This window comes from Oncorhynchus mykiss, chromosome 4 (assembly GCF_057628025.1).
Source record: "Oncorhynchus mykiss isolate SJ-2025 chromosome 4, ASM5762802v1, whole genome shotgun sequence".
In the NCBI taxonomy this organism is placed as follows: Eukaryota; Metazoa; Chordata; class Actinopteri; order Salmoniformes; family Salmonidae; genus Oncorhynchus; species Oncorhynchus mykiss.
Window position 1 is genome coordinate 54,256,144 of NC_143025.1, and position 25,625 is coordinate 54,281,768.

Sequence of the window (25,625 nt, forward strand, 5' to 3'; positions counted from 1 at the left end):
TGAATGAAAAAACGCTCCAAAACAAATGTTGTTAAACCATCCAGTTATTGAAGGTAAAAACCACACTGCTGCTACTGAGCAGTAGAACAAGCGGGTTGGGCTGCAATTTGCTGTGAATATAATGGAAATGTGACCAGAAGAAGAGCACGACAAATTCAGGTAAGATCTGCATTATTATCAGGATTACAAGAAGAAACAACTAGAGGTGAGATATCTACATGATTATTATTTTTATTTATTTCACCTTTATTTAACCAAGTAGGCTAGTTGAGAACAAGTTGTCATTTGCAACTGCGACCTGGCCAAGATAAAGCAAAGCAGTGTAACACAGACAACACAGAGTTACACATGGAGTAAACAATAAACAAGCCAATAACACAAACAAGTCAATGACACAGTAGAAAAAGAGTCTATATAGTGTGTGCAAAAGGCATGAGGTAGGCAATAAATAGGCCATAGGAGCGAATAATTACAATTTAGCAGATTAACACTGGAGTGATAAATGAGCAGATGATGATGTGCAAGTAGAGATACTGGTGTGCAAAAGAGCAGAAAAGTAAATAAAAACAGTATGGGGGTGAGGTAGGTAGATTGGGTCTGCTATTTACAGATAGACTATATACAGCTGCAGTGATCGGTTAGCTGCTCAGATAGTTGATGTTTAAAGTTGGTGAGGGAAATAAGTCTCCAACTTCAGCGATTTTTGCAATTCGTTCCAGTCACTGGCAGCAGAGAACTGGAAGGAAAAGCGGCCAAATGGGGTGTTGGCTTTGGGGATGATCAGGGAGATATACCTGCTGGAACGTGTGCTACGGGTGGGATTTAACCCAACCACTCTGAATCAGAGGCGCGGCGGGCTGCCTTAATCGACATCCACATCTTCAGTGTCCGGATTTTCTTCTGTGTGTATTCTCTCATGCCTTTTCATTATAGCTAACGCGGAAAAACTCTTTCTATACTGGGAACATTGGAAAGGCTTTTCTTCTGTGTGTGTCCACTCGTGACTTCAGGCTCGCTAACTGAATAAAACTCATTCCACAGTGGGAACAGTGGTAAGGCTTTTCTCCTGTGTGTATTCTCTCATGCCTTCTCAGGTTATTTAACACAGTAAAACTCTTTCCACACTGGTAACAGTGATAAGGCTTTTCTCCTGTGTGCGTCCACTCATGCTCCTTCAGGCTCCCTAACTGAATAAAACTCTTTCCACACTGGGAACATTGGAAAGGCTTTTCTCCTGTGTATGTCCTCCCATGACCTTTTAAGTCCCCTGATCCGGAAAATCTCTTTTCACAGAGGGAGCAGTGGTGTTGTCTCGCTGGTTTGGGCGTCTCTGGGTCTGGTTCCCTTGAAGGACTATTCCTGCTGTCATAGCGAGAGTCTGGTCTCTCTCCTGCCAAAGACAGAGTATCTAGTTAAACAGAGACCTGAATGAAACCTCCACATGATAAAACGGTCTTCCTATGAGGTTTAATCTAGACTAGATCCCTCAATAAAAGAGAAGAACTGGTCATCACAGAGTGGCTGTAGTGCTTTGTAGGCTGGGTAAATCCATTTGAATTCAATACATGTTTGACAGCATCCCTTCTGATTTAAAAAAAAAATGTTCCTTACATGTTTGCCTATGGAAGAAGTGGTAAGACAGTGACTTCATGTAACTGAATGTAAAAACATTCATGAGATATACAGTACCAGTCAAAGGTTTGGACAGACCTACTCATTCAAGGGTTATAATTATTTGTTTGACCATTTTCTACATTGTAGAATAATAGTTTAGACATCAAAACTATGCAATAACACATATGGAATCATGTAGTAACCCAAAGAAGTGGTAAACAATTCTAAATATATTTTTGATTTTTCAAAGTAGCCACCCTTTGCCTTGTCAGCTTTGCACACGCTTGGCATTCTCTCAACCAGCGTCACCTGGAATGCTTTTTCAACAGTCTTGAAGGAGTTCCCATATATGCGGAGCACTTGTTGGCTGCTTTTCCTTCACTCTGTGGTCCAACTCATCCCAAACCATGTCAATTGGGTTGGGGTCGGGTGATTGCGAAGGTCAGTTCATCTGGTGCAGCACTCCATCACTCTCCTTTTTGGTCAAATAGCCCTTACACAGCCTGAAGGTGTGTTGGGTCATTGTCCTGTTGAAAAACAAATGATAGTCCCACTAAGCGCAAACCAGATGGGATGGCGTATCGCTTCATAATGCTGTGGTAGCCAGACAGGTGTGTGCCTTTCCAAATCATGTCCAATCAATTGAATTTACCACAGGTGGGCTCCAATCAAGTTGTAGAAACATCTCAACAATGACCAATGGAAACAGGATGCACCTGAGGTCAATTTCAAGTCTCATAGCAAAGGGTCTGAATACTTATGTAAATAAGTAAATGTGACATTTTTTCTCCAAACCTATTTTCTCTGTCATTATGGGGTATTGTGTGTAGATGAGGATTTTTATTTATTTAATCCATTGTAGAACAAGGCTGTAACATAACAAAATGTGGAAAGACTTAAGTGACAAAAAAAGGGGGTTAAAGATGTGTAAAAAAAAAAAATATATATATATATATATCTCAGCTATCAGACAGACACTTCAGAACTAACTTCCTTTAGATGTTTTGGGGGACTGTTGTTCCATGTTGTGAATGTTATCCAATGTGTTACTATGGTTTCTGTTCCATGTTGTGAATGTTATCCAATGTGTTACTATGGTTACTGTTGTTCCATGTTGTGAATGTTATCCAATGTGTTACTATGGTTACTGTTCCATGTTGTGAATGTTATCCAATATGTTACTTTGGTTACTGTTGTTCCATGTTGTGAATGTTATCCAATGTGTTACTGTTCCATGTTCTGAATGTTATCCAATGTGTTACTATGGTTACTGTTGTTCCATGTTGTGAATGTTATCCAATGTGTTACTATGGGTTACAGCAGTATGGACTAATATTTTTTGTTGATACTTCCATGGGTCTTACAGTTCAAAATTAAATAGCAAAATGATCCTTGGTATAACCTTCTTTAAAACAGTACTGTACTGGGGAAGCCCTTCATGTTGTTTAAACCTTAAAATAATTCAATATAGCTTAGAAGAACCTCCCCCTCAGACAGTTTTAACCCATTACAGTCTAAGCCCTATCTGAGACTTTACATTCCTCTCAGACTAGTTATCCTGGGATCTTACATTACTCTCAGACTAGTTATCCTGGGGAATAGTTTCAATACATTTGCAAAAAATCTAAACCTGCTTTTGCTTTGGCGTTATGGGTTATTGTGATACATTTTAGAATAAAGGGATGCACCGATATTACATTTTTGGACAATACCGATATCCAATATTTTCCTTGACCCAAAAAACAATACCGATAACTAATATTAAACATTTTAGAGGCCCTTTAAGCATTCTAGTACAACATTCTAATAGCTGACGCAACGGTCTAAGCCACTGCATCTCAGTGCAGGCGTCACTACAGTCTCTGGTTTGAATCCAGGCTGTCCGGCCGGGATTGGGAGTCCCACTGTAGTTATTGGTGTAGAGTGGACGACAAAGGAGCGGGATCTCACATGTGGATAGGAAGATACAAATGATCATTATTACTGGAAAATATTCATTTAAAATCCAGGAATTTTACAACTTTAGCTCTCTAGGTCATGCCAGTAGGTTACAGTAGGTTGTATCCAAGTGGTTCTCTCTCGCTAGGTCATGCCAGTAGGCTACAGTAGGTTGTATCCAAGTGGAAACAATTATCAACCCGATGTGGAAAGAGTCGAATTTGGTCAACAACAAAATGAATGGCTTATTTGCTACGTGAGGTTTACTTGATCCAACAGAAGTTTAGTAATGATTAAGTTATGTGGACACGTGACATACCGACAACTTTGATAAAAACACTATAGGAGTTGTCTCCAGATTGCTATCCATATTCATGCTAGTAGTTTAGCATATCTCTCCATTGAATACAGGCGGTTGACGACAACAACCCTCATAGAATATAAATAATAGATTACAATAAGATGTATCCACCAATCCAAAGAAAGAATAGGCTGGAGAAAGACAACCCGCAGTATCGCTTTGTGGACAACAATTCCTCTTGTTAGGGCAGAGAGACATCTTGTCAGTATATCCATAATATTTGGTGTAGTCAACCAAACTCTCACATGGCACTATTGGGGGGCACTGTGTGTAGTAAAACATCACTACATGAAAATCACAACATGCCATGCCCCCCAGTCTACGGTCAGCAGATAGACCCTTCTCAAATATATGTTAAGTCACTTTTTGGAAACGGAAGGGAGAAAACAAGGGGTAGCTTGCTCTCTACGTCGTCTGATTCTAGACATATCAGTCATCATCCCAGGGCCCCCCGTTGAAGAGGTATTGACGAGCCAACTCCGAATATCCAGTTAAACTAATTTAAGAAGGTACTTACTGGTGTTAATCAGATATCCTATCTCCTCCTCTTCATCTTTCAATGGGACAGTAATCGCCCCTTCACTCAAAAAAATGCATCCTCTTTCCCTTCCTCCTCTTCTTTCACTGAAACGTCTTTCTCTTCTTCTGTCATGGTAACAGCCTCAACCTCTACTTCTTTTTTCACAGTAACATCCTCCTCTTCCTTCTCCTCTTTCACGACAAAGTTCAGCCCCAGAGCTTCTTTCTCCGTCCAGCAGACCTCTTCTTTAACAGGAGGGGAGTAGTTTAGGGAGCTCATGTTCGGGGATGTTAGCTAGTTAGCTATAATTAGCGACTAGGCTAGTGCTACCTTAACCAGCAAACTACTATAGCTGACTAATACAAAATAACGTAATATTAAATTAAATAGGTTAACAAGTAGATACGACAGACGTGTGTCTAAAACACAGTAGCTAAAATACACCGAAAGCGTATAAACAGCTTGAATCTTTCGGGTATGTTGGCTAGCAATCTACCGAGGTGGTTGACAAGCTGTTTATGAAGAACCGTCCACTAGATTATACGTCACGCTAGCAGCATCGCCTGAAAGACGCACATCGCCGTCTGCTGACTGGAGGGGAAACGCAGTTGAGAGAAATATTATATTTTCAGACAAAGCTTATTTTACATGGATTTAATTAAATAATACTATTATATTGAGACATACAAAGACAGGAATGTGTTGATTGATTAGTGAGAATATATATTTTTTTACTACAGCACATTTAAGGCAGTTTCATTAAGTCAAACCAAATCTAAATAAGTAGCTAGCTACTGTAGGTCTATACTGCTCCTACATGGTGTAACAATATATCATGTGGGACTTTAAGGTAATGCTGTTGTTACACTGGAGAGTAGAAACTCATGCTTCCTACACTTTAACTTAAATATACTGTAACGACCCTGGGTTTATATGCGCGGAAATCGACTCTGCCGCACGAGCATGCGCCGGTCCTCGGGCTAGAAGGTCGAGGGTTCGAGACCTGCTCCCTGCTGTTTCATAACAATACATTTTACTCAACTGCGTTACCCACTCCAGTCAGCAGATGGCGGTCTTAGACTTTCATGCGATGCTGCTAGCGTGACGTGTGATCTAGTGGACGGAACGCTTCTTTCAACAGCGTCAACAGTTAGTCAGCCACCTCGGTAGCTTGCTAGCCAAAATAGCCGAACCAATTAAACTCTTTAGACGCTTTAGTGTATATTAGCCACTGTGTTTTATACCCACTTCTGTCGTCTAGTTAGTTATCCGATTTAATTTCATATTTACCGTTGTTGTTGTTATTAGTCAGCCAGCGGGCTGGTTAAGTTAGCATTAGCCTAGCTAACTAACATCTCCGACCATGAGTTCACTAAGCTACTCTCCTGCTGAAGAAGAGCGTGTCTGCTGGACGGAGAAAGAGGGTCTGTGGCTAAACGTTGTCGTGAAAGAGGAAGAAGAGGATGTCAAAATACCAAAACAAGTAGGGGGTGAGGCTGTTACAGTGAAAGAAGAAGAGAAAGACGTTTCAGTGAAAGAAGAGGAAGACGCGTTCAGAGTGAAAGAGGAGGAGGACGTTACAGTAAAAGAAGAGGAGGAAGAGAAAGAGGAGGAAGCTGTTTTTGGAGTGAAGGAGGAGGAGGGGGAGATGACTGTCACATTGGAAGAAGAAGATGAAGAGGAAACTGGATATCTGGGCTCGGTTTCCCAAAGGCATGTTAAGGCATCCTATGGTTCTAACGATGAACGGGCCCCGGTTAATACTAGTAAGTACTGTCTTTTTTTAAAATGTATTTTATTTATTTCACCTTTTTTTAACCAAGTAGGCCAGTTGAGAACAAGTTCTCATTTACAACTGCAATCTGGCCAAGATAAAGCAAAGCAGTGTGACAAGAACAACAACACAGTGTTACACATAAACAAACGTACAGTCAATAACACAATAGAAAAATCTGTGTGCAAATGTAGAAGAGTAGGGAGGTAAGGCAATAAATAGGCCATAGAGGCAAAATAATTACAATTTAGCATTAACGCTGGAGTGATAGATGTGCAGATGGTGATGTGCAAATAGAGATACTGGGGTGCAAGAGGATAAATAACAATATAGGGATGAGGTAGTTGGGTGTGCTGTTTACAGATTGGTTGTGTACAGGTACAGTGATCGGTAAGCTGTTCTGACAGCTGATGCTTAAAGTTAGAGAGGGAGATATGTCTCCAGCGTCAGCAATTTTTTCCAGTCATTGGCAACGGAGAACTGGAAGGAAAGACGGCCAAAGGAAGTGTTGGCTTTGGGGATGACCAGTGAAATATATCTGCTGGAGCGCATGCTACGGGTGGGTGTTGCTATGGTGACCAGAGAGCTGAGATAAGGCGGGGCTTTACCTAGCAAGGACGTATAGATGACCTGGAGCCCGTGGGTTTTGCGATGAATTTGTAGTGAGGGCCAGCCAACGAGAGCATACAGGTCGCAGTGATGAGTAGTATATGGGGCTTTGGTGACCAAACAGATGGCACTGTGATAGACTGCATCCAGTTTGCTGAGTAGAGTGTTATGAGGCTATTTTGTAAATTACATCGCCAAAGTCAAGGATCGGTAGGATAGTCAGTTTTACGAGGGTATGTATGGCAGCATGAGTCTGGAGATGCTTAATGTGAGTCTGGAAGGAGAGTTTATTTATAGTTGTCAGAACTGTCCAGAGTAGTGATGCTGGACGGGCAACAATCAGTTGAAGAGCATGCATTTAGTTTTACTAGCATTTCAAAGCAGTCGGAGTCCACGGAAGGAGTGTTGCATGGCATTGAAGCTCGTTTGGAGGTTTGTTAACACAGTGGCCAAAGAAGGTCCAGAAGTATACAGAATGGTGTCGTCTGCGTAGAGGTGGATCAGAGAATCACCAGCAGCAAGAGCGACATCATTGATATATACAGAGAAAAGATTCGGCCTGAGAATTGAACCCTGTGGCACCCACATAGAGACAGCCAGTGGACCAGACAACAGGCCCTCCGATTTGACACACAGAACTCTATTTGAGAAGTAGTTGGTGAACCAGGCGAGTCAGTCATTTGAGAAACCAAGGCTATTGAGTCTGCCGATAAGAATGTGGTGATTGACAGAGTCGAAAGACTTGGCCAGGTCGATGAAGATGGCTGCACAGTACTGTATTTTATCGATGGTGGTTATGATATCGTTTAGGACCTTGAGTGTGGCTGAGGTGCACTCATGACCAGCTCGGAAACCAGATTGCATAGTGGAGAAGGTGTGGTGGGATTAGAAATAGTTGGTGATCTGTTTGTTAACTTGGCTTTCGAAGACTTTAGAAAGGCAGGGCAGGAGGGATATAGGTCTGTAGCAGTTTGGGTCTAGAGTAGAGGTCAACCGATTATGATTTATTTAAAAATAAATGTACATATACACTGCTCAAAAAATTAAGGGAACACTAAAATAACACATCCTAGATCTGAATTAATGAAATATTCTTATTAAATACTTTTTCTTTACATAGCTGAATGTGCTGACAACAAAATCACACAAAAATTATCAATGGAAATCAAATTTATCAACCCATGGAGGTCTGGATTTGGAGTCACACTCAAAATTAAAGTGGAAAACTACACTACAGGCTGATCCAACTTTGATGTAATGTCCTTAAAACAAGTCAAAATGAGGCTCAGTAGTGTGTGGCCTCCACGTGCCTGTTTGACCTCCCTACAACGCCTGGGCATGCTCCTAATGAGGTGGCGGATGGTCTCCTGAGGGATCTCCTCCCAGACCTGGACTAAAGCATCCGCCAACTCCTGGACAGTCTGTGGTGCAACGTGGCGTTGGTGGATGGAGCAAGACATGATGTCCCAGATGTGCTCAATTGGATTCAGGTCTGGGGAACGGGCGGGCCAGTCCATAGCATCAATGCCTTCCTCTTGCAGGAACTGATGACACACTCCAGCCACATGAGGTCTAGCATTGTCTTGCATTAGGAGGAACCCAGGGCCAACCGCACCAGCATATGGTCTCACAAGGCGTCTGAGGATCTCATCTCGGTACCTAATGGCAGTCAGGCTACCTCTGGCGAGCACATGGAGGTGCGGCCCCCCAAAGAAATGCCACCCCACACCATGACTGACCCACCGCCAAACCGGTCATGCTGGAGGATGTTGCAGGCAGCAGAACGTTCTCCACGGTGTCTCCAGACTCTGTCACGTCTGTCACATGTGCTCAGTGTGAACCTGCTTTCATCTGTGAAGAGCACATGGCGCCAGTGGCGAATTTGCCAATCTTGGTGTTCTCTGGCAAATGCCAAACGTCCTGCATGGTGTTGGGCTGTAAGCACAACCCCCACCTGTGGACGTCGGGCCCTCATACCACCCTCATGGAGTCTTTTTCTGACCGTTTGAGCAGACACATGCACATTTGTGGCCTGCTGGAGGTCATTTTGCAGGGCTCTGGCAGTGCTCCTCCTTGCACAAAGGCGGAGGTAGCGGTCCTGCTGCTGGGTTGTTGCCCTCCTATGGCCTCCTCCACGTCTCCTGATGTACTGGCCTGTCTCCTGGTAGCGCCTCCATGCTCTGGACACTACGCTGACAGACACAGCAAACCTTCTTGCCACAGCTCGGATTGATGTGCCATCCTGGATGAGCTGCACTACCTGAGCCACTTGTTTGGGTTGTAGACTCAGTCTCATGCTACCACTAGAGTGAAAGCACCACCAGCATTCAAAAGTGACCAAAACATCAGCCAGGAAGCATAGGAACTGAGAAGTGGTCTGTGGTCAACTCCTGCAGAACCACTCCTTTATTAGGGGTGTCTTGCTAATTGCCTATAATTTCCACCTGTTGTCTATTCCATTTGCACAACAGCATGTGAAATGTATTGTCAATCAGTGTTGATTTCACAGAAGTGTGATTGACTTGGAGTTACATTGTGTTGTTTAAGTGTTTCCTTTATTTTTTTGAGCAGTGTATATATCATACAGAATATACACACCTTTTTGTAATAATGACAATTACAACAATACTCAATGAACACTTTTATTTTAACTTAACATAATACATAAATACACACACACACACACACAGCTCTGAAGTGACAATGATACTGAAGAGTCTGCTTAGGAGACAAACACTCTCAACTGTTTGAATAAAAATAGAGTTTAAGTTACCTGTGATGAATGTTGAAAACAAACTGTAATTCCATTATGCAGGAAATCCTATTTTAATAATGGGCATGGTAAGAATTGACGACCAAAGTGCGAGTCATAATTCCCATGACACCTTCCAGCAAAATCTGAAAAGCGGTTCCTTCATTCATTTATTCCATAGGATATTTTTAGATTCACTTAAAATAAGGTCTGTGTTTCGTGTAGGCTTACACCACCGTGCCAATTTTATAACTGTGTTGATATCCATAGGACAAGGTAACTCTGATCAATATTGGCTAAATATAAGCAAAGATAATTTTTTTGTAGAGTGGATTTATGAAAATATGTTGACAAACGTTACCTTATCCCAGTGAGATTTACACAGGTATCAAAACGCAGAGGTGGTTTAAAGCACGAAACACAGACCTTATTTGAAGCAGATCAAGACATTCTCAATGGAAGACATGAACGGTAAAATAACGAAGGAACCCCTTTCAAGTTCAGCCGCAAGTTATTACAGGAATTATAACGCGTCGACTATTTCTCTCTAAACCATATACCTTTGACTAATCCGGAAACTATCACCTCAAAAACAAAACGTTTATTCCGTTCCGTATTTTAGCTAACGGGTGTCATCCATGAGTCTAAATATTCCTAACACATTGCACAACTTTCAATGTTATGTCATAATTACGTACAATTCCGGCAAATTAGTTCGCAAAGAGCCAGGCGGCCCAAACTGTTGCATATACCCTGACTCTGCGTGCAATGAACGCAAGAGAAATGACACAATTTCACCTGGTTAATATTGCCTCCTAATCTTAATTTTTTTTTTGCTAAATATACAGGTTTAAAAATATATACTTTGTATTGATTTTAAGAAAGACATTGATGTTTATGGTTAAGTACACATTGGAGCAATGACAGTCATTGATTGTTTTTTATAATGCTAGCTAGCAACTTACCTTAGCTTACTACATTTGCGTAACAGGCAGGCTCCTCGTGGAGTGCAATGTTATCAGGTGTTATTGCATTGGACTAGTTAACTGCAGGATTGGATCCCCCAAGCTGACGAGGTTAAAAATCTGTCGTTCTGCCTCGTTCCTAGGCCGTCATTGAAAATAAGAATGTGTTCTTAACTGACTTGCCTAGTCAGATAAAGATTAAATAAAGGTGTAAAAAAAAAAAAATATCTGCAAATCGGAGCCCAAAAATACCGATTAATCAAGGACATTTCTCAGTGACTCCAAACTTTTGAATGGTAGTGTATATTCTTCAAGAATCAATGGGTATATAGTAAATGGGTCTTTCTATAACTGCCAGTGTAGATTTCCTGTGGGGGTCAAATTATTACAGCTGTTGACACGTCATTGTATTCAAAGACCTCAATGTCTTGCCAGGAGGTTGCAAGGTGCTATATTGTTGTTGTCTGCTGCCAGGACTTGTGTGACGGCCTTTTCCTGCTCCAGGACTGTTTCCATAATCTGCAGTGGAGATCCCCACCTTATCAGGGATTCTGTGATGAGCTTGTTGAGGGGCCGGCTCAGTTTATCCTGTGGACTTGTCAGGGCCTTCTGCTTCTTCCAACTATAGGAGAATGTGCTGACCACTTCCTTGCATTTAATCCATCTATAGATTTACATACTACTGTTGTGATTAAGAGAGCTATAGAAAACAGGATAATTTATATAGTAGGATATGTATTATTGAAAGAGAGAATACATTGAAACCAGAGGCTAATGTATTAATTATAAATAAAGGCAATGTAATGTTTGGATATTGCACACATTTACATATTACAAATATGATGGATTTGCATAGCGGTATATATTCTGCTTAACGTATAAGAAGGATCAGGCAGTGTAGTCAGCTATAACTTTAAACAGAGGAGATAAAGAATACAATAGTTATTCTGCAATTTAAGTTATGCTGTTTTTAAGTGAGGTTATTTTTCTACCTGCTCTGTGTTTTGGCCGTTTATACTTACCAATAGCAATGTGTAGCCTGTGTCTTGTCCATTTGTTCAGCTCCAATGCTTTGACCGTGTTCCATCCACAGTTGGTAGTCATACACACTTGACACGACTCTTTTAAGCCCCAGGATGAAAGTGCCTACCTCAGCCCAGCTGAAATGATTTGTCCAATGTGTTCATCTGGGAAATAAGAGGGCTGAAGGTGTTTGCTTTGCAGCTTCCAGTTGTCGTCAATGTAATGAATTATGGGGCTAATGTATGGCTCTGTGGTCCAGCTTGACCGTAAGTCGGCAGTGGTAGAGAAGAATGAAGCGTTACGGATTTTCTTGGCATCTCTGTCCCAACATTCTGTGTAGAGTTCTGGCAGACATGTTTTCCTGAAGTATTTACAGCTCGGAATCTCGTGTCTTAGGTCTAAAGTTCGAATCAACTTACTGAAACCGTCTTTCTCCAGATAGAATTGGTTCCATCTCTTTCGCTATGTGATACGTAATTGAACTTGTTATCTCAATCCACTTCTTGGTCATCTTGTCAAAACTCCCTAGAAAGGCCAAAACCTAGGAAGAAACCTAGAGAGGAACCAGGCTATGAGGGGTGGCCAGTCCTCTTCTGGCTGTGCAAGGTGGAGATTATAACAGAACATGGCCAAGATGTTCAAATGTTCATAAATGACCAGCATGGTCAAATAATAATAATCACAGGCAGAACAGTTGAAACTGGAGCAGCAGCACGGCCAGGTGGACCGGGGACAGCAAGGAGTCATCATGCCAGGTAGTCCCGAGGCATGGTCCTAGGGCTCAGGTCCTCCGAGAGAGAGAAAGAAAGAGAGAATTAGAGAGAGCATGCTTAAATTCACACAGGACACCGGATAAGACAGGAGAAGTACTCCAGATATAACAAACTGACCCTAGCCCCCCGACACAAACTACTGCAGCATAAATACTGGAGGCTAAGACAGGAGGGGTCAGGAGACACTGTGGCCTCTTCCGATGATACCCCAGGACAGGCCAAACAGGAAGGATATACAGTGCCTTGCGAAATTATTCGGCCCCCTTGAACTTTGCGACCTTTTGCCACATTTCAGGCTTCAAACATAAAGATATAAAACTGTATTTTTTTGTGAAGAATCAACAACAAGTGGGACACAATCATGAAGTGGAACGACATTTATTGGATATTTCAAACTTTTTAACAAATCAAAAACTGAAAAATTGGGCGTGCAAAATTATTCAGCCCCTTAAGTTAATACTTTGTAGCGCCACCTTTTGCTGTGATTGCAGCTGTAAGTCGCTTGGGGTATGTCTCTATCAGTTTTGCACATCGAGAGACTGACATTTTTTCCCATTCCTCCTTGCAAAACAACTCGAGCTCAGTGAGGTTGGATGGAGAGCATTTGTGAACAGCAGTTTTCAGTTCTTTCCACAGATTCTCGATTGGATTCAGGTCTGGACTTTGACTTGGCCATTCTAACACCTGGATATGTTTATTTTTGAACCATTCCATTGTAGATTTTGCTTTATGTTTTGGATCATTGTCTTGTTGGAAGACAAATCTCCATCCCAGTCTCAGGTCTTTTGCAGACTCCATCAGGTTTTCTTCCAGAATGGTCCTGTATTTGGCTCCATCCGTCTTCCCATCAATTTTAACCATCTTCCCTGTCCCTGCTGAAGAAAAGCAGGCCCAAACCATGATGCTGCCACCACCATGTTTGACAGTGGGGATGGTGTGATGAGCTGTGTTGCTTTTACGCCAAACATAACGTTTTGCATTGTTGCCAAAAAGTTCAATTTTGGTTTCATCTGACCAGAGCACCTTCTTCCACATGTTTGGTGTGTCTCCCAGGTGGCTTGTGGCAAACTTTAAACAACACTTTTTATGGATATCTTTAAGAAATGGCTTTCTTCTTGCCACTCTTCCATAAAGGCCAGATCTGTGCAATATAGGACTGATTGTTGTCCTATGGACAGAGTGTCCCACCTCAGCTGTAGATCTCTGCAGTTCATCCAGAGTGATCATGGGCCTCTTGGCTGCATCTCTGATCAGTCTTCTCCTTGTATGAGCTGAAAGTTTAGAGGGACGGCCAGGTCTTGGTAGATTTGCAGTGGTCTGATACTCCTTCCATTTCAATATTATCGCTTGCACAGTGCTCCTTGGGATGTTTAAAGCTTGGGAAATCTTTTTGTATCCAAATCCGGCTTTAAACTTCTTCACAACAGTATCTCGGACCTGCCTGGTGTGTTCCTTGTTCTTCATGATGCTCTCTGCGCTTTTAACGGACCTCTGAGACTATCACAGTGCAGGTGCATTTATACGGCGACTTGATTACACACAGGTGGATTGTATTTATCATCATTAGTCATTTAGGTCAACATTGGATCATTCAGAGATCCTCACTGAACTTCTGGAGAGAGTTTGCTGCACTGAAAGTAAAGGGGCTGAATAATTTTGCACGCCCAATTTCAGTTTTTGATTTGTTAAAAAAGTTTGAAATATCCAATAAATGTCGTTCCACTTCATGATTGTGTCCCACTTGTTGATTCTTCACAAAAAAATACAGTTTTATATCTTTATGTTTGAAGCCTGAAATGTGGCAAAAGGTCGCAAAGTTCAAGGGGGCCGAATACTTTCGCAAGGCACTGTAACCCCACCCGTTTTGCCAAAGCATAGAGGGATATCTTCAACCACCAACTTACCATCCTGAGGTGTCCTGCAAATCAACTTCAATACGTTATTTTATTTTACTTCAGGCATCACCTTTTACCTCAAACAGTACATTTCTGTTGTTGTTGGGACTTTAACCATCTGTCTGACTTTTTCACACAGGAGAGAGATGTGACTATCGTGGATCCTCTGGGGAGCCTCAACAACATCATGATGCTGACAAGGCAGAGAAGAGTCTCTCCAGATCAGAACACCTCAAGAAACACCAGCAGAGACCCAGAGGGAAGAAATCTCACTGCTGCTCTGACTGTGGGAAACATTTCAAATTTTCATCAGAACTTAAATTACACCAGAGAACACACACAGGAGAGAAACCTTATAGCTGTACTCAATGTGGGAAGAATTTTACTCAGTCAAGCAGCCTGATAGTGCACCAGAGAACACACACAGGAGAGAAAAGTTATAGCTGTACTCAATGTGGGAAGAGTTTTACTTCATCTGGCTATCTGAAGATACATCAGAGAGCACACACAGGAGAGAAACCATTTAGCTGTACTCAATGTGGGAAGAGTTTTACAACATCTGGCTATCTGAAGATACATTTGAGAGCACACACAGGGGAGAAACGCTATAGTTGTAATCAGTGTGGGAAGTGTTTTACTCAGTCAAAGGGCCTGGTAGTACATCGGAGAACACACACAGGAGAGAAACGTTATAGCTGTGCTCAATGTGGGAAGAGTTTTACTCAGTCAGGCAACCTGAAATCACACCAGAGAACACACACTGGAGAGAAACCTTTTAGCTGTGATCAATGTGGGAAAAGTTTTATCATATCTGGTGATCTGAAGATACACCAGAGAACACACACAGGAGAGAAACCTTATAGCTGTAATCAATGTGGGAAGAATTTTGCTACATCTCGCTATCTGAAGATACACCAGAGAACACACACGGGAGAGAAACCGTATAGCTGTAATCAATGTGGGAAGAATTTTGCTGCGTCTAGCTATCTGAAGATACACCAGAGAACACACACACAGGAGAGAAACCATGTATCTGTTCTCAATGTTTGAAGAGTTTTACTCAAACAGCCTGAAAGCGCACCAGAGAAGACACACAGAAGTGAAATCCCTTAGCTGTACTCAATGTGGGAAGAGTTATACTCAGTCAAGCAGAGTGAAAGTGCACCAGAGAACACACACAGGAGAGAAAAAACCTTATAGCTGCGATCAAATGTGACAAGATACTCTGATTAAAGATCTCTGATCAAACATCAGAAAATGCATACATGAAGGAGTTGTTTCATGATTCAGTGAAATAATGTCACAATGTAGAATGTTTAACATTGTAGAATAAGTATTTTAATGATGTCACAATGTAGACCAGGCTCTGAATTGAAAGAGTACTATTAATGAGATTTAACAAAAAAGAGCTGTATTACTTACCGCGTTGGCGACCCATTTTAATCAAAATGTATCTGGCTGTTTTCTACAAATTGTCCTCTAACCAGGGATGGACACATTATTCCCAGATTCCGTGTGGTTTTTGAGCTGTTAGTTTTAACAGGACTCGGCACAACTGATTTCAACAGGATATCGATGAGTGATGACAAATAAGTGTTGTTTCTCTTTGTTTAGCGACCCCTACATTTAAATGCATCACTCCAAAATGTAGCTGACTGTCTTCTGCAGGTTGTCTTCTAACCAGTGAGGTAAAAGATATCTCCATTTCCATGTGTTTTGTTGTGTAAGTTTCAAGAGCAGGTTCAACCTGATTTCCCCACAAATCGATATGCGTTGCCATGGAGCTTAATTTATTTTCACTGCACATTTTTCCCTATTGGAGATGAGTTTTGTTTGAGCTCGTTCCAAGGGAAAGAGAGTTCTAGAAGCTAGTGAGTTTTAGGACGACGAGAGTTCTAGAAGCTAGTGAGTTTTAAGACGATGAGAGTTCTAGAAGCTAGTGAGTTTTAGGATTCTATAGAAATGATACGATTGTATATTATTATTTAGAAATACATGTTTTTAATTGTTCCCAGCCAGTAGACACCATGTTTATATTGTAGAAGGCAAAGCATTTTAGTTGATTATATTGTGAAATGGAAGTTGTTTTGTTGGTGGTGAGCAAACTTGTCCATCAAAAATATAGGATATATTTGTTGTCTTAAAGGGGAAGATTTTACAGGCTTTGGTTTTTCCATTTATGTTTTGAGGTTGGACTTCTTCCTAAACGTATAGCTCGTTAGCACGTAGGACGCACTGATTGGTGTCACCTCGTTAGTCAGTATGTGTTACACCTGTGCTGGCTTGTCCATCTCATTAGTGGGAAGGTGTTTCACCTGAGCTGGTCCAGGTTCTATTTAAGAGTGTCTGGTCCAGTGCTCCAGTTGTCTTGATCGATGTGGAGAGTCAACACCTTTAGTTGCTCCACCTTTTTGGTGTTTTTTTTTTTTTTTTTGGCCTTTTCTTGGGCAGATTTAGTGGGTCTTGTGGTGGGTGTCTTTTATGTCCCAGTTGTTGTTACTAGTCAATTTTCAGTGGACACCCCCATAGTGTCTTTCAGAGTCACTTCTAAAAAACAAGCTTATATTTTGGGTTGGATGTTGCATCCAATTAATATTTTAATCAATGGACTTTCTTTAGAATGTTCATTAGTTTTTTAGTTGTTAGTCTTCTGTTTCTTGTGTACTAAATATTTCTGTTTATTTTCTTTATTTTTTCCCTGTGAAGCCATTGTGTTGCATCTATGTCTGAAATGTACTGAATTAATAAAGCTTGATTTGATTTCAACAAATGAACCCAATGACTGGCCAATCAACAGACTCTTGGTCCCTCTTAGTATGGAAAAAAAAGTATCAATCCCACTTTTCCAGCCTGCTGAAGGTGTGGTGGAGTGGTAAACACCACCCCTGGCTCTACCAGGGGCTTGAGGTGGTCTCCCACAGCTCTGCTTATGTCATGTATGTTATGTCTTGCTGTTCCATTTTTTGACTGCCCCTGCAACACAGAAAGAAACACATTTAGTCATATTATATAAAACACTCAAAGTAATGGATATAGAGCATCTATGACCTCAGTTACACCTGGCACCTAAATGTGACTTCTGTCATCTGATCACTCCAAGCTGCATTAGGTCTGGATGCACAAAAGTCACAATGTGCTGCATTAGGTTTAGATCTGCCAGGATGGGCAATGTGTTCGGAATTTGAGTGGCCACCGAATATGCATCAGCAATGTAAAGAGATGGGGTGAATGAGTGGGGAAAAGTACATTTGACACAAATTACCTTCATAATATCAAATAAGTGCATGTGCCTGAGGGAAAATTAACTTTCATACAGCCAAAAGGGGTGAGAAATTACACCAAATCAGTGGACAATTTGCACTAATGTAAATAAACATAGATGATGGAACATATTCCCTTTTTGCTGACGTGATGAACCGCTAAGGGGACATAAATATTTACCATCTAAACCATGTGTGACCTCTCACCTCTCTGCCTGTAGAAGTGTTCTTCCTAATCAGTCCCTCAACAGCTCTCTGACTGAGCTCCACCCTCACTAGGTCTTCAGAGGAGAGGAAGGCTGAGGAGGGATGGAAGGATGAATGGATCAGCCAGTCAATAAAGTGCAGAGCTGCTGTCTGACAAAATGACTATTTTATTAGTTCATTAAAGTAAATAAGGCTTTATGACTGCTGAATGCCAACTATTAATCACTTAGATCATGTATTTTCAGGAAAAGATACATCCTTGGGACATCACTAGCGCATTGAAGTTGACATTTTAAATGGTTAAGGTAGGGGTTAAGGTTAGGGTTTAGAGTAAAGATGTCCCAAGGATCCCAGATAGCATTGACCATTGTGCATTCTTCTGTCTCTTTTACATAGCAGGTGTAAAAGAAACACAGACAGACAAGTAGGCACGCAATGGATTATGGTCATTGTAGTTAATTATGTTTTATGCGCGAAACTATGTAGAATATTGGCCTGTTGGAAACTACAACTATCTACTACATCACACAGTTCAGTCTGGGTCTGATTTATCTCTAGATAAACTACAACTCCCTACTACATCACACAGCTCAGTCTGGATCTGATTTATCTCTAGAGAAACTACAACTTCCTACTACATCACACAGTTCAGTCTGGATCTGATGTATCGCTAGAGAAACTATACCTCTCTACTACGTCACACAGTTCAGGCTGGGTTTGATTTATCTGTAGAGAAACTACAACTCCCTACTACATAACACAGTTCAGGCTGGGTCTGATTTATCTCTGTGCAATGTTGTGAGGGAAAATCTATGTTAACCTCTTTAATTGATATGACTTCTAATGTGTTGAATGATCTTTTTAAGGTTGAGAAGTTTATGTGTATGTTTGTGTGGGTGTGCAACCACACACCCTCTCGACAGACAGGCCAAAGGCGCTTGCTTGCCCCAATTCGGGGAACCATTGATCTACTTCAGAGGAACTGTGTCTAGAGAGATTTCCTGTTGTTTTGATACCTCACTAGAAGACTAGAGTAACTAGCTGTAGCTACAGAACGAAATGACCAATTCACAGTTAGTCTGTCTTGTTCTCCACACACCAAGATCACGTGTTTTCTATATGCACAAGATAGTTTGACTATATAAGGCTTCTGAACTCCTTGTGTCATCGAGCTCTCGGCCTTCCACCTCAGAGAGTAGGGCTGACCAGCTACATTATTACAAATCTTATCAAATAAAGGTTGATTGTTTGAAGAAATATAAACGTCTCTCCTGAAAGTTTAGAATTTCCACCACAATGTGCAGTAGGCTTGTTCAATATCAACAACGATAGACCAGACTTTGATTTGATAGACTCGTACAGAATGAATGACTGCCCAGATCAACATCAGTTCACAGTCTCACCTCATACTGTATTGGAGCAGCAGCAGCTGACTGCCCAGTTCAACGTCAGTTCACCGTCTCTCCTCATACTGTATTGGAGCAGCAGCAGCTGACTGCCCAGTTCAACGTCAGTTCACAGTCTCACCTCATACTGTATTGGAGCAGCAGCTGACTGCCCAGTTCAACGACAGTTCACAGTCTCACCTCATACTGTATTGGAGCAGCAGCAGCTGACTGCCCAGTTCACCGTCTCACCTCATACGGTATTGGAGCAGCAGCAGCTGACTGCCCGGTTCAACATCAGTTCACCGTCTCACCTCATACTGTATTGGAGCAGCAGCTGACTGCCCAGTTCAACGTCAGTTCACAGTCTCACCTCATACTGTATTGGAGCAGCAGCTGACTGCCCAGTTCAACGTCAGTTCACAGTCTCACCTCATACTGTATTGGAGCAGCAGCTGACTGCTCAGTTCAACGTCAGTTCACAGTCTCACCTCATACTGTATTGGAGCAGCAGCTGACTGCCCAGTTCAACGTCAGTTCACAGTCTCACCTCATACTGTATTGGAGCAGCAGCAGCTGACTGCCCAGTTCACCGTCTCACCTCATACGGTATTGGAGCAGCAGCAGCTGACTGCCCGGTTCAACATCAGTTCACCGTCTCACCTCATACTGTATTGGAGCAGCAGCAGCAGCTGACTGCCCGGTTCAACATCAGTTCACCGTCTCACCTCATACTGTATTGGAGCAGCAGCAGCTGACTGCCCAGTTCAACATCTGTTCACCGTCTCACCTCATACTGTATTGGATCAGCAGCTGACTTGATCATTGATGCTAATCAGCATGTTTGAATCTGAGAGTAAATAGAGCTGACTACACTCTAAAATGAAGGGTTCAACTGGAGTTGTTCTCAGATCCCCTAAGAACCGTAGGGTTCTTGGTCAATGAAAAACAGACCCAAAAGGTTCTTCAAAGAACTTGTTAGAAGGTGGGTTCATCGAGGAACCTCCGTTCTTGCTGGACTTCTTCCGGGAACTTCGCAATTACAACTGAAAATGATGGTGACAAGTTTGGATGCGACAACAGTTAAAAAGGTTAAGTTGGGTTGATGTTTGGCTCTGAATATGTCTCAAAATAATGTATTATAATAATATAGCATACTAATAATGAATAACGAAGACTATTATGGTTTTCTGTGAATATCTTCCATAACGTTGCTATAGTTAATTAACGTAAATATTAGAAAGCCGGGTTTGACGTCGGCGTTGTATGAGCTACAGTACAGTACCGTTAGTTGGCTAGCTAACGTTATGTCCTAACTAAGCACAACGAGGTTTGGATTATTTCCTCAACTATATTATTTACCATATATTGTGTATAGTTTCCATCAAGCCAACATGGCTTTACACTCATTAACGTAAGTTTCCAATCTAGAGCAGTTCTCACTTTTGTGAGAATGAACTAGCTAACATTAACTAACTAACTAACTAACTAACTAAGGATGGTGACCTGTCCAGACGAGATGTTACAACGAACTGAATCGTCAATGGAGGTCTTCCTCTTTATATAGCCTGCTACAGCATGCAATACTATTAACTCACAAGGGAGCATAACGTTACATGTACAATACTATCCCATTTTGGAAACGTTACATGTACAATACTGTCCCATTTTGGAAATGTTACATGTACAATACTATCCCATTTTGGAAACGTTACATGTACAATACTGTCCCATTTTGGAAACGTTACATGTACAATACTATCCCATTTTGGAAACGTTACATGTACAATACTGTCCCATTTTGGAAATGTTACATGTACAATACTATCCCATTTTGGAAACGTTACAAGTACAATATTATCCCATTTTGGAGATGTTACAAGTACAATACTATCCCATTTTGGAGACGTTACATGTACAATACTATCCCATTTTGGAAACGTTACATGTACAATACTATCCCATTTAGGAAACATTACATGTACAATACTATCCCATTTTGGAGACGTTACATGGACAATACTATCCCATTTTGGAGACGTTACATGTACAATACTATCCCATTTTGGAGACGTTACATGTACAATACTATCCCATTTTGGAGACGTTACATGTACAATACTATCCCATTTTGGAAACGTTACATGTACAATACTATCCCATTTAGGAAACATTACATGGACAATACTATCCCATTTTGGAGACGTTACATGTACAATACTATCCCATTTTGGAAACGTTACATGTACAATACTATCCCATTTAGGAAACGTTACATGTACAATACTATTCAATTTTGGAAACGTCACATCTACGCCCCCTTGTGGAGGGAAATTAATAGTCAAGATGGTAGCTGTAGATGGGATTCAAATGCATAATGGTATTAATACAGTGTCCAAACACAGTATTGCCACGCAGCAAAATGTTGTGTATAATCTTTCAAGTCAGCCTGATAAAATATTAAACAATTTGTGTACAAAGATATCTTGAAATGTGATATTAGGCCTGTATGGCAGTACTGTAATGGCTAGTGCTTTCTCCAATATGTTATTCTATTTTACATTACATTGTATGTCGATGCCATTTATCTTTCAGTATTTATTTAATATATATATGTTTTAATGCTTGTAAGACTATTCTTCGACACATTTTCTCTTCCTTTGAAATTCTTATAGGACAGAACATGGACACAATGCAATTGGGATCAAGAAGGTACAGATATGTTGTAGGACAGCTGCATTTGAAGTGTACATTTAACCTACTTAGCAGTCAATACAAACTGAAATCTATTAGCATACAAATGTGTGCAAATTATCTTTTCAGATCTTCTCAGAAAAGAATTAAGTCCATGGAATGGATATAGACACAAAGAGAATTCAAGGACTAGCAGAGGTAGAGAGGCGAGGCAGGGGTGAGGACATCATCCTGCTATTTTGACAGTCCCTGAAGGACAATACAATACTTATTTTCCACCATAATTTGCAAATAAATTCATAAAAAATCCTACAATGTGATTTTCTGGATTTTGTTTCTCATTTTGTCTGTCATAGTTTAAATGTACCTATGATGAAAATTACAGGCCTCTCTCATCTTTTTAAGTGGGAGAACTTGCACAATTGGTGGCTAACTAAATAGTTTTTTGCCCCACTGTAGCTGTGTATGTGCAGATAGTTTTACTACATCAAGCCAGCTGGTAGTACCCCAGTGAGTACACACAGGAGAGAAATCTTATAGCTGTAATCAGTGTGGGAAGAGTTTATCTCCGTCAAACAGCCTGAAATCACACCAGAGAACACACCCAGGAGAGAAATCTTATAGCTGTTATCAATGTGACAAAAAATACTCTCATTCAAGTGGTCTGATTAAACATCAGAAAATACATGCAGGATATCCACAGAGTGTAGAATGACCTCCAACACCAGACCTGGGAATGATCTCCAACACCAGACCTGGGTAGTAGAACACAATGTGGAATGATCTCCAACACCAGACCTGGGTAGTAGAACACAGTGTAGAATGACCTCCAACAACAGACCTTTGTAGTAGAACACAGAGTGTAGAATGACCTCCAACACCAGACCTGGGTAGTAGAACACAGAGTGTGGAATGATCTCCAACACCAGACCTATATACAGTTGAAGTCGGAAGTTTACATACACCTTAGCCAAATACATTTAAACTCAGTTTTTCACAATTCCTGACATTTAATCCTAGTAAAAATTCCCTGTCTTCGGTCAGTTAGGATCACCACTTTATTTTTATGTGAAATGTCAGAATAATAGTAGAGAGAATTATTTAGTTCAGCTTTTATTTATTTCGTCAAATTCCCAGTGGGTCAGAAGTTTACATACACTCAATTAGTATTTGGTAGCATTGCCTTTAATTTGTTTAACTTGGGTCAAACGTTTCAGGTAGCCTTCCACAAGCTTCCCACAAATAAGTTGGGTGAATTTTGGCCCATTCCTCCTGACAGAGCTGGTGTAACTGGGTCAGGTTCATAGGCCTCCTTGCTCACACACACTCTATTTATTTTTTATTTTTTTATTTCACCTTTATTTAACCAGGTAGGCTAGTTGAGAACAAGTTCTCATTTGCAACTGTGACCTGGTCAAGATAAAGCAATTCGACACATAAAACAACAAATCAAATCAAATTTATTTATATAGCCCTTCGTACATCAGCTGATATCTCAAAGTGCAGTACAGAAACCCAGCCTAAAACCCCAAACAGCAAGCAATGCAGGTGTAGAAGCACGGTGGCTAGGAAAAACTCCCTAGAAAGGCCAAAACCTAGGAAGAAACCTAGAGAGGAACCAGGCTATGTGGGGTGGCCAGTCCTCTTCTGGCTGTGCCGGGTGGAGATTATAACAGAACATGGTCAAGATGTTCAAATGTTCATAAATGACCAGCATGGTCGAATAATAATAAGGCAGAACAGTTGAAACTGGAGCAGCAGCACGGCCAGGTGGACTGGGGACAGCAAGGAGTCATCGTGTCAGGTAGTCCTGGGGCATGGTCCTAGGGCTCAGGTCCTCCGAGAGAGAGAAAGAAAGAGAGAATTAGAGAGAGCATATGTGGGATGGCCAGTCCTCTTCTGGCTGTGCCGGGTGGAGATTATAACAGAACATGGCCAAGATGTTCAAATGTTCATAAATGACCAGCATGGTCGAATAATAATATGGCAGAACAGTTGAAACTGGAGCAGCAGCACGGCCAGGTGGACTGGGGACAGCAAGGAGTCATCGTGTCAGGTAGTCCTGGGGCATGGCCCTAGGGCTCAGGTCCTCCGAGAGAGAGAAAGAGAGAAGGAGAGAATTAGAGAACGCACACTTAGATTCACACAGGACACCGAATAGGACAGGAGAAGTACTCCAGATATAACAAACTGACCCTAGCCCCCCGACACATAAACTACTGCAGCATAAATACTGGAGGCTGAGACAGGAGGGGTCAGGAGACACTGTGGCCCCATCCGAGGACACCCCCGGACAGGGCCAAACAGGGCCAAACAGGAAGGATATAACCCCACCCACTTTGCCAAAGCACAGCCCCCACACCACTAGAGGGATATCTTCAACCACCAACTTACCATCCTGAGACAAGGCTGAGTATAGCCCACAAAGACCTCCGCCACGGCACAACCCAAGGGGGGGGGGCAACCCAGACAGGATGACCACATCAGTGAATCAACCCACTCAGGTGACGCACCCCCTCCAGGGACGGCATGAGAGAGCCCCAGTAAGCCAGTGACTCAGCCCCTGTAACAGGGTTAGAGGCAGAGAATCCCAGTGGAAAGAGGGGAACCGGCCAGTCAGAGACAGCAAGGGCGGTTCGTTGCTCCAGAGCCTTTCCGTTCACCCTCCCACTCCTGGGCCAGACTACACTCAATCATATGACCCACTGAAGAGATTAGTCTTCAGTAGAGACTTAAAGGTTGAGACCGAGTTTGCGTCTCTGACATGGGTAGGCAGACCGTTCCATAAAAATGGAGCTCTATAGGAGAAAGCCCTGCCTCCAGCTGTTTGCTTAGAAATTCTAGGGACAATTAGGAGGCCTGCGTCTTGTGACCTTAGCGTACGTGTAGGTATGTACGGCAGGACCAAATCAGAGAGATAGGTAGGAGCAAGCCCATGTAATGCTTTGTAGGTTAGCAGTAAAACCTTGAAATCAGCCCTTGCTTTGACAGGAAGCCAGTGTAGAGATGCTAGCACTGGAGTAATATGATCAAATTCTTTGGTTCTAGTCAGGATTCTAGCAGCCGTATTTAGCACTAACTGAAGTTTATTTAGTGCTTTATCCGGGTAGCAACAGAGTTACACATGGATTAAACAAAACATACAGTTAATAATACAGTAGAAGAAATAAAACAAAAAGTATATACAGTGAGTGAGTGCAAATGAGGTAAGATGAGGGAATTAAGTAATTACAATTTAGCAATTAAACACTGTAATGGCAGATGTGCAAGATGAATGTGTAAGTAGAGATACTGGGGTGCAAAGGAGCAAGATAAATAAATAAATTCAGTATGGGGATGAGGTAGATAGATGGGCTGTTTACAGATGGGCTATGTACAGGTGCAGTGATCTGTGAGCTGCTCTTTAAAAATTGTCTATGGGATTGAGGTCAGCGCTTTGTGATAATCACTCCAATACCTTGACTTTGTTGTCCTTAAGCCATTTTGACACAACTTTGGAAATATGCTTGGGTTCACTGTCCTTTTGGAAGACCCGTTTGCGACCAAGCTTTAACTTCCTAACTGATGACTTGATATTGTTTAAAAATATCCACATAATTTTCTTCTCATTATGCCATCTATTTTGTGAAGTGCACCAGTCCCTCCTGCAGTAAAGCACCCCCACAACATGATGCTGCTACCCACATGCTTCACAGTTGGGATGGTGTTCTTCGGCTTGCAGGCCTCCCCCTTTTTCCTCCAAACATAACGATGGTCATTATGGCCAAACAGTTCTATTTTTCTGTCATCGGACCAAAAGACATTTCACCAAAAAGTACGATCTTTGTCCCCATGTGCAGTTGCAAACCGTAGTCT

The 25,625-nt window shown here is 41.7% G+C and overlaps 1 protein-coding gene and 1 long non-coding RNA gene across 3 annotated transcripts; one reads left to right on the plus strand and one right to left on the minus strand.

The window, feature by feature from the left end:
- Window positions 1-207: 207 nt before the first annotated feature.
- On the minus strand, window positions 208-4,953 carry LOC149984069 (uncharacterized). 2 transcript variants are annotated; one of them, XR_016495331.1, is made up of 2 exons: window positions 4,431-4,953; window positions 208-1,390 (listed from the first exon to the last, which is right to left on the minus strand). It is a non-coding gene; the product is annotated as an uncharacterized LOC149984069 (long non-coding RNA). The 2 variants fall into 2 exon arrangements; XR_016495332.1 differs by having other exon boundaries at window positions 208-2,141; window positions 4,431-4,698.
- LOC118964422 (uncharacterized) lies at window positions 4,837-16,994 on the plus strand. The gene is made up of 2 exons (XM_036975495.2): window positions 4,837-6,199; window positions 14,364-16,994. Exons 1-2 carry the CDS (start codon window positions 5,797-5,799, stop codon window positions 15,272-15,274), a joined length of 1,314 nt encoding a protein of 437 aa, XP_036831390.2. The 5' UTR covers window positions 4,837-5,796; the 3' UTR covers window positions 15,275-16,994.
- Window positions 16,995-25,625: the final 8,631 nt, after the last annotated feature.

What these genes read in the sequence shown, in the direction of transcription:
- LOC118964422 (XM_036975495.2), top strand. Translation starts at nt 5,797, where the DNA reads ATGAGTTCACTAAGCTACTCTCCTGCTGAAGAAGAGCGTGTCTGCTGG. An exon ending in ACGGGCCCCGGTTAATACTA is followed by an intron (nt 6,200 to 14,363) that starts GTAAGTACTGTC and finishes TTTTTCACACAG; the next exon opens with GAGAGAGATGTGACTATCGT.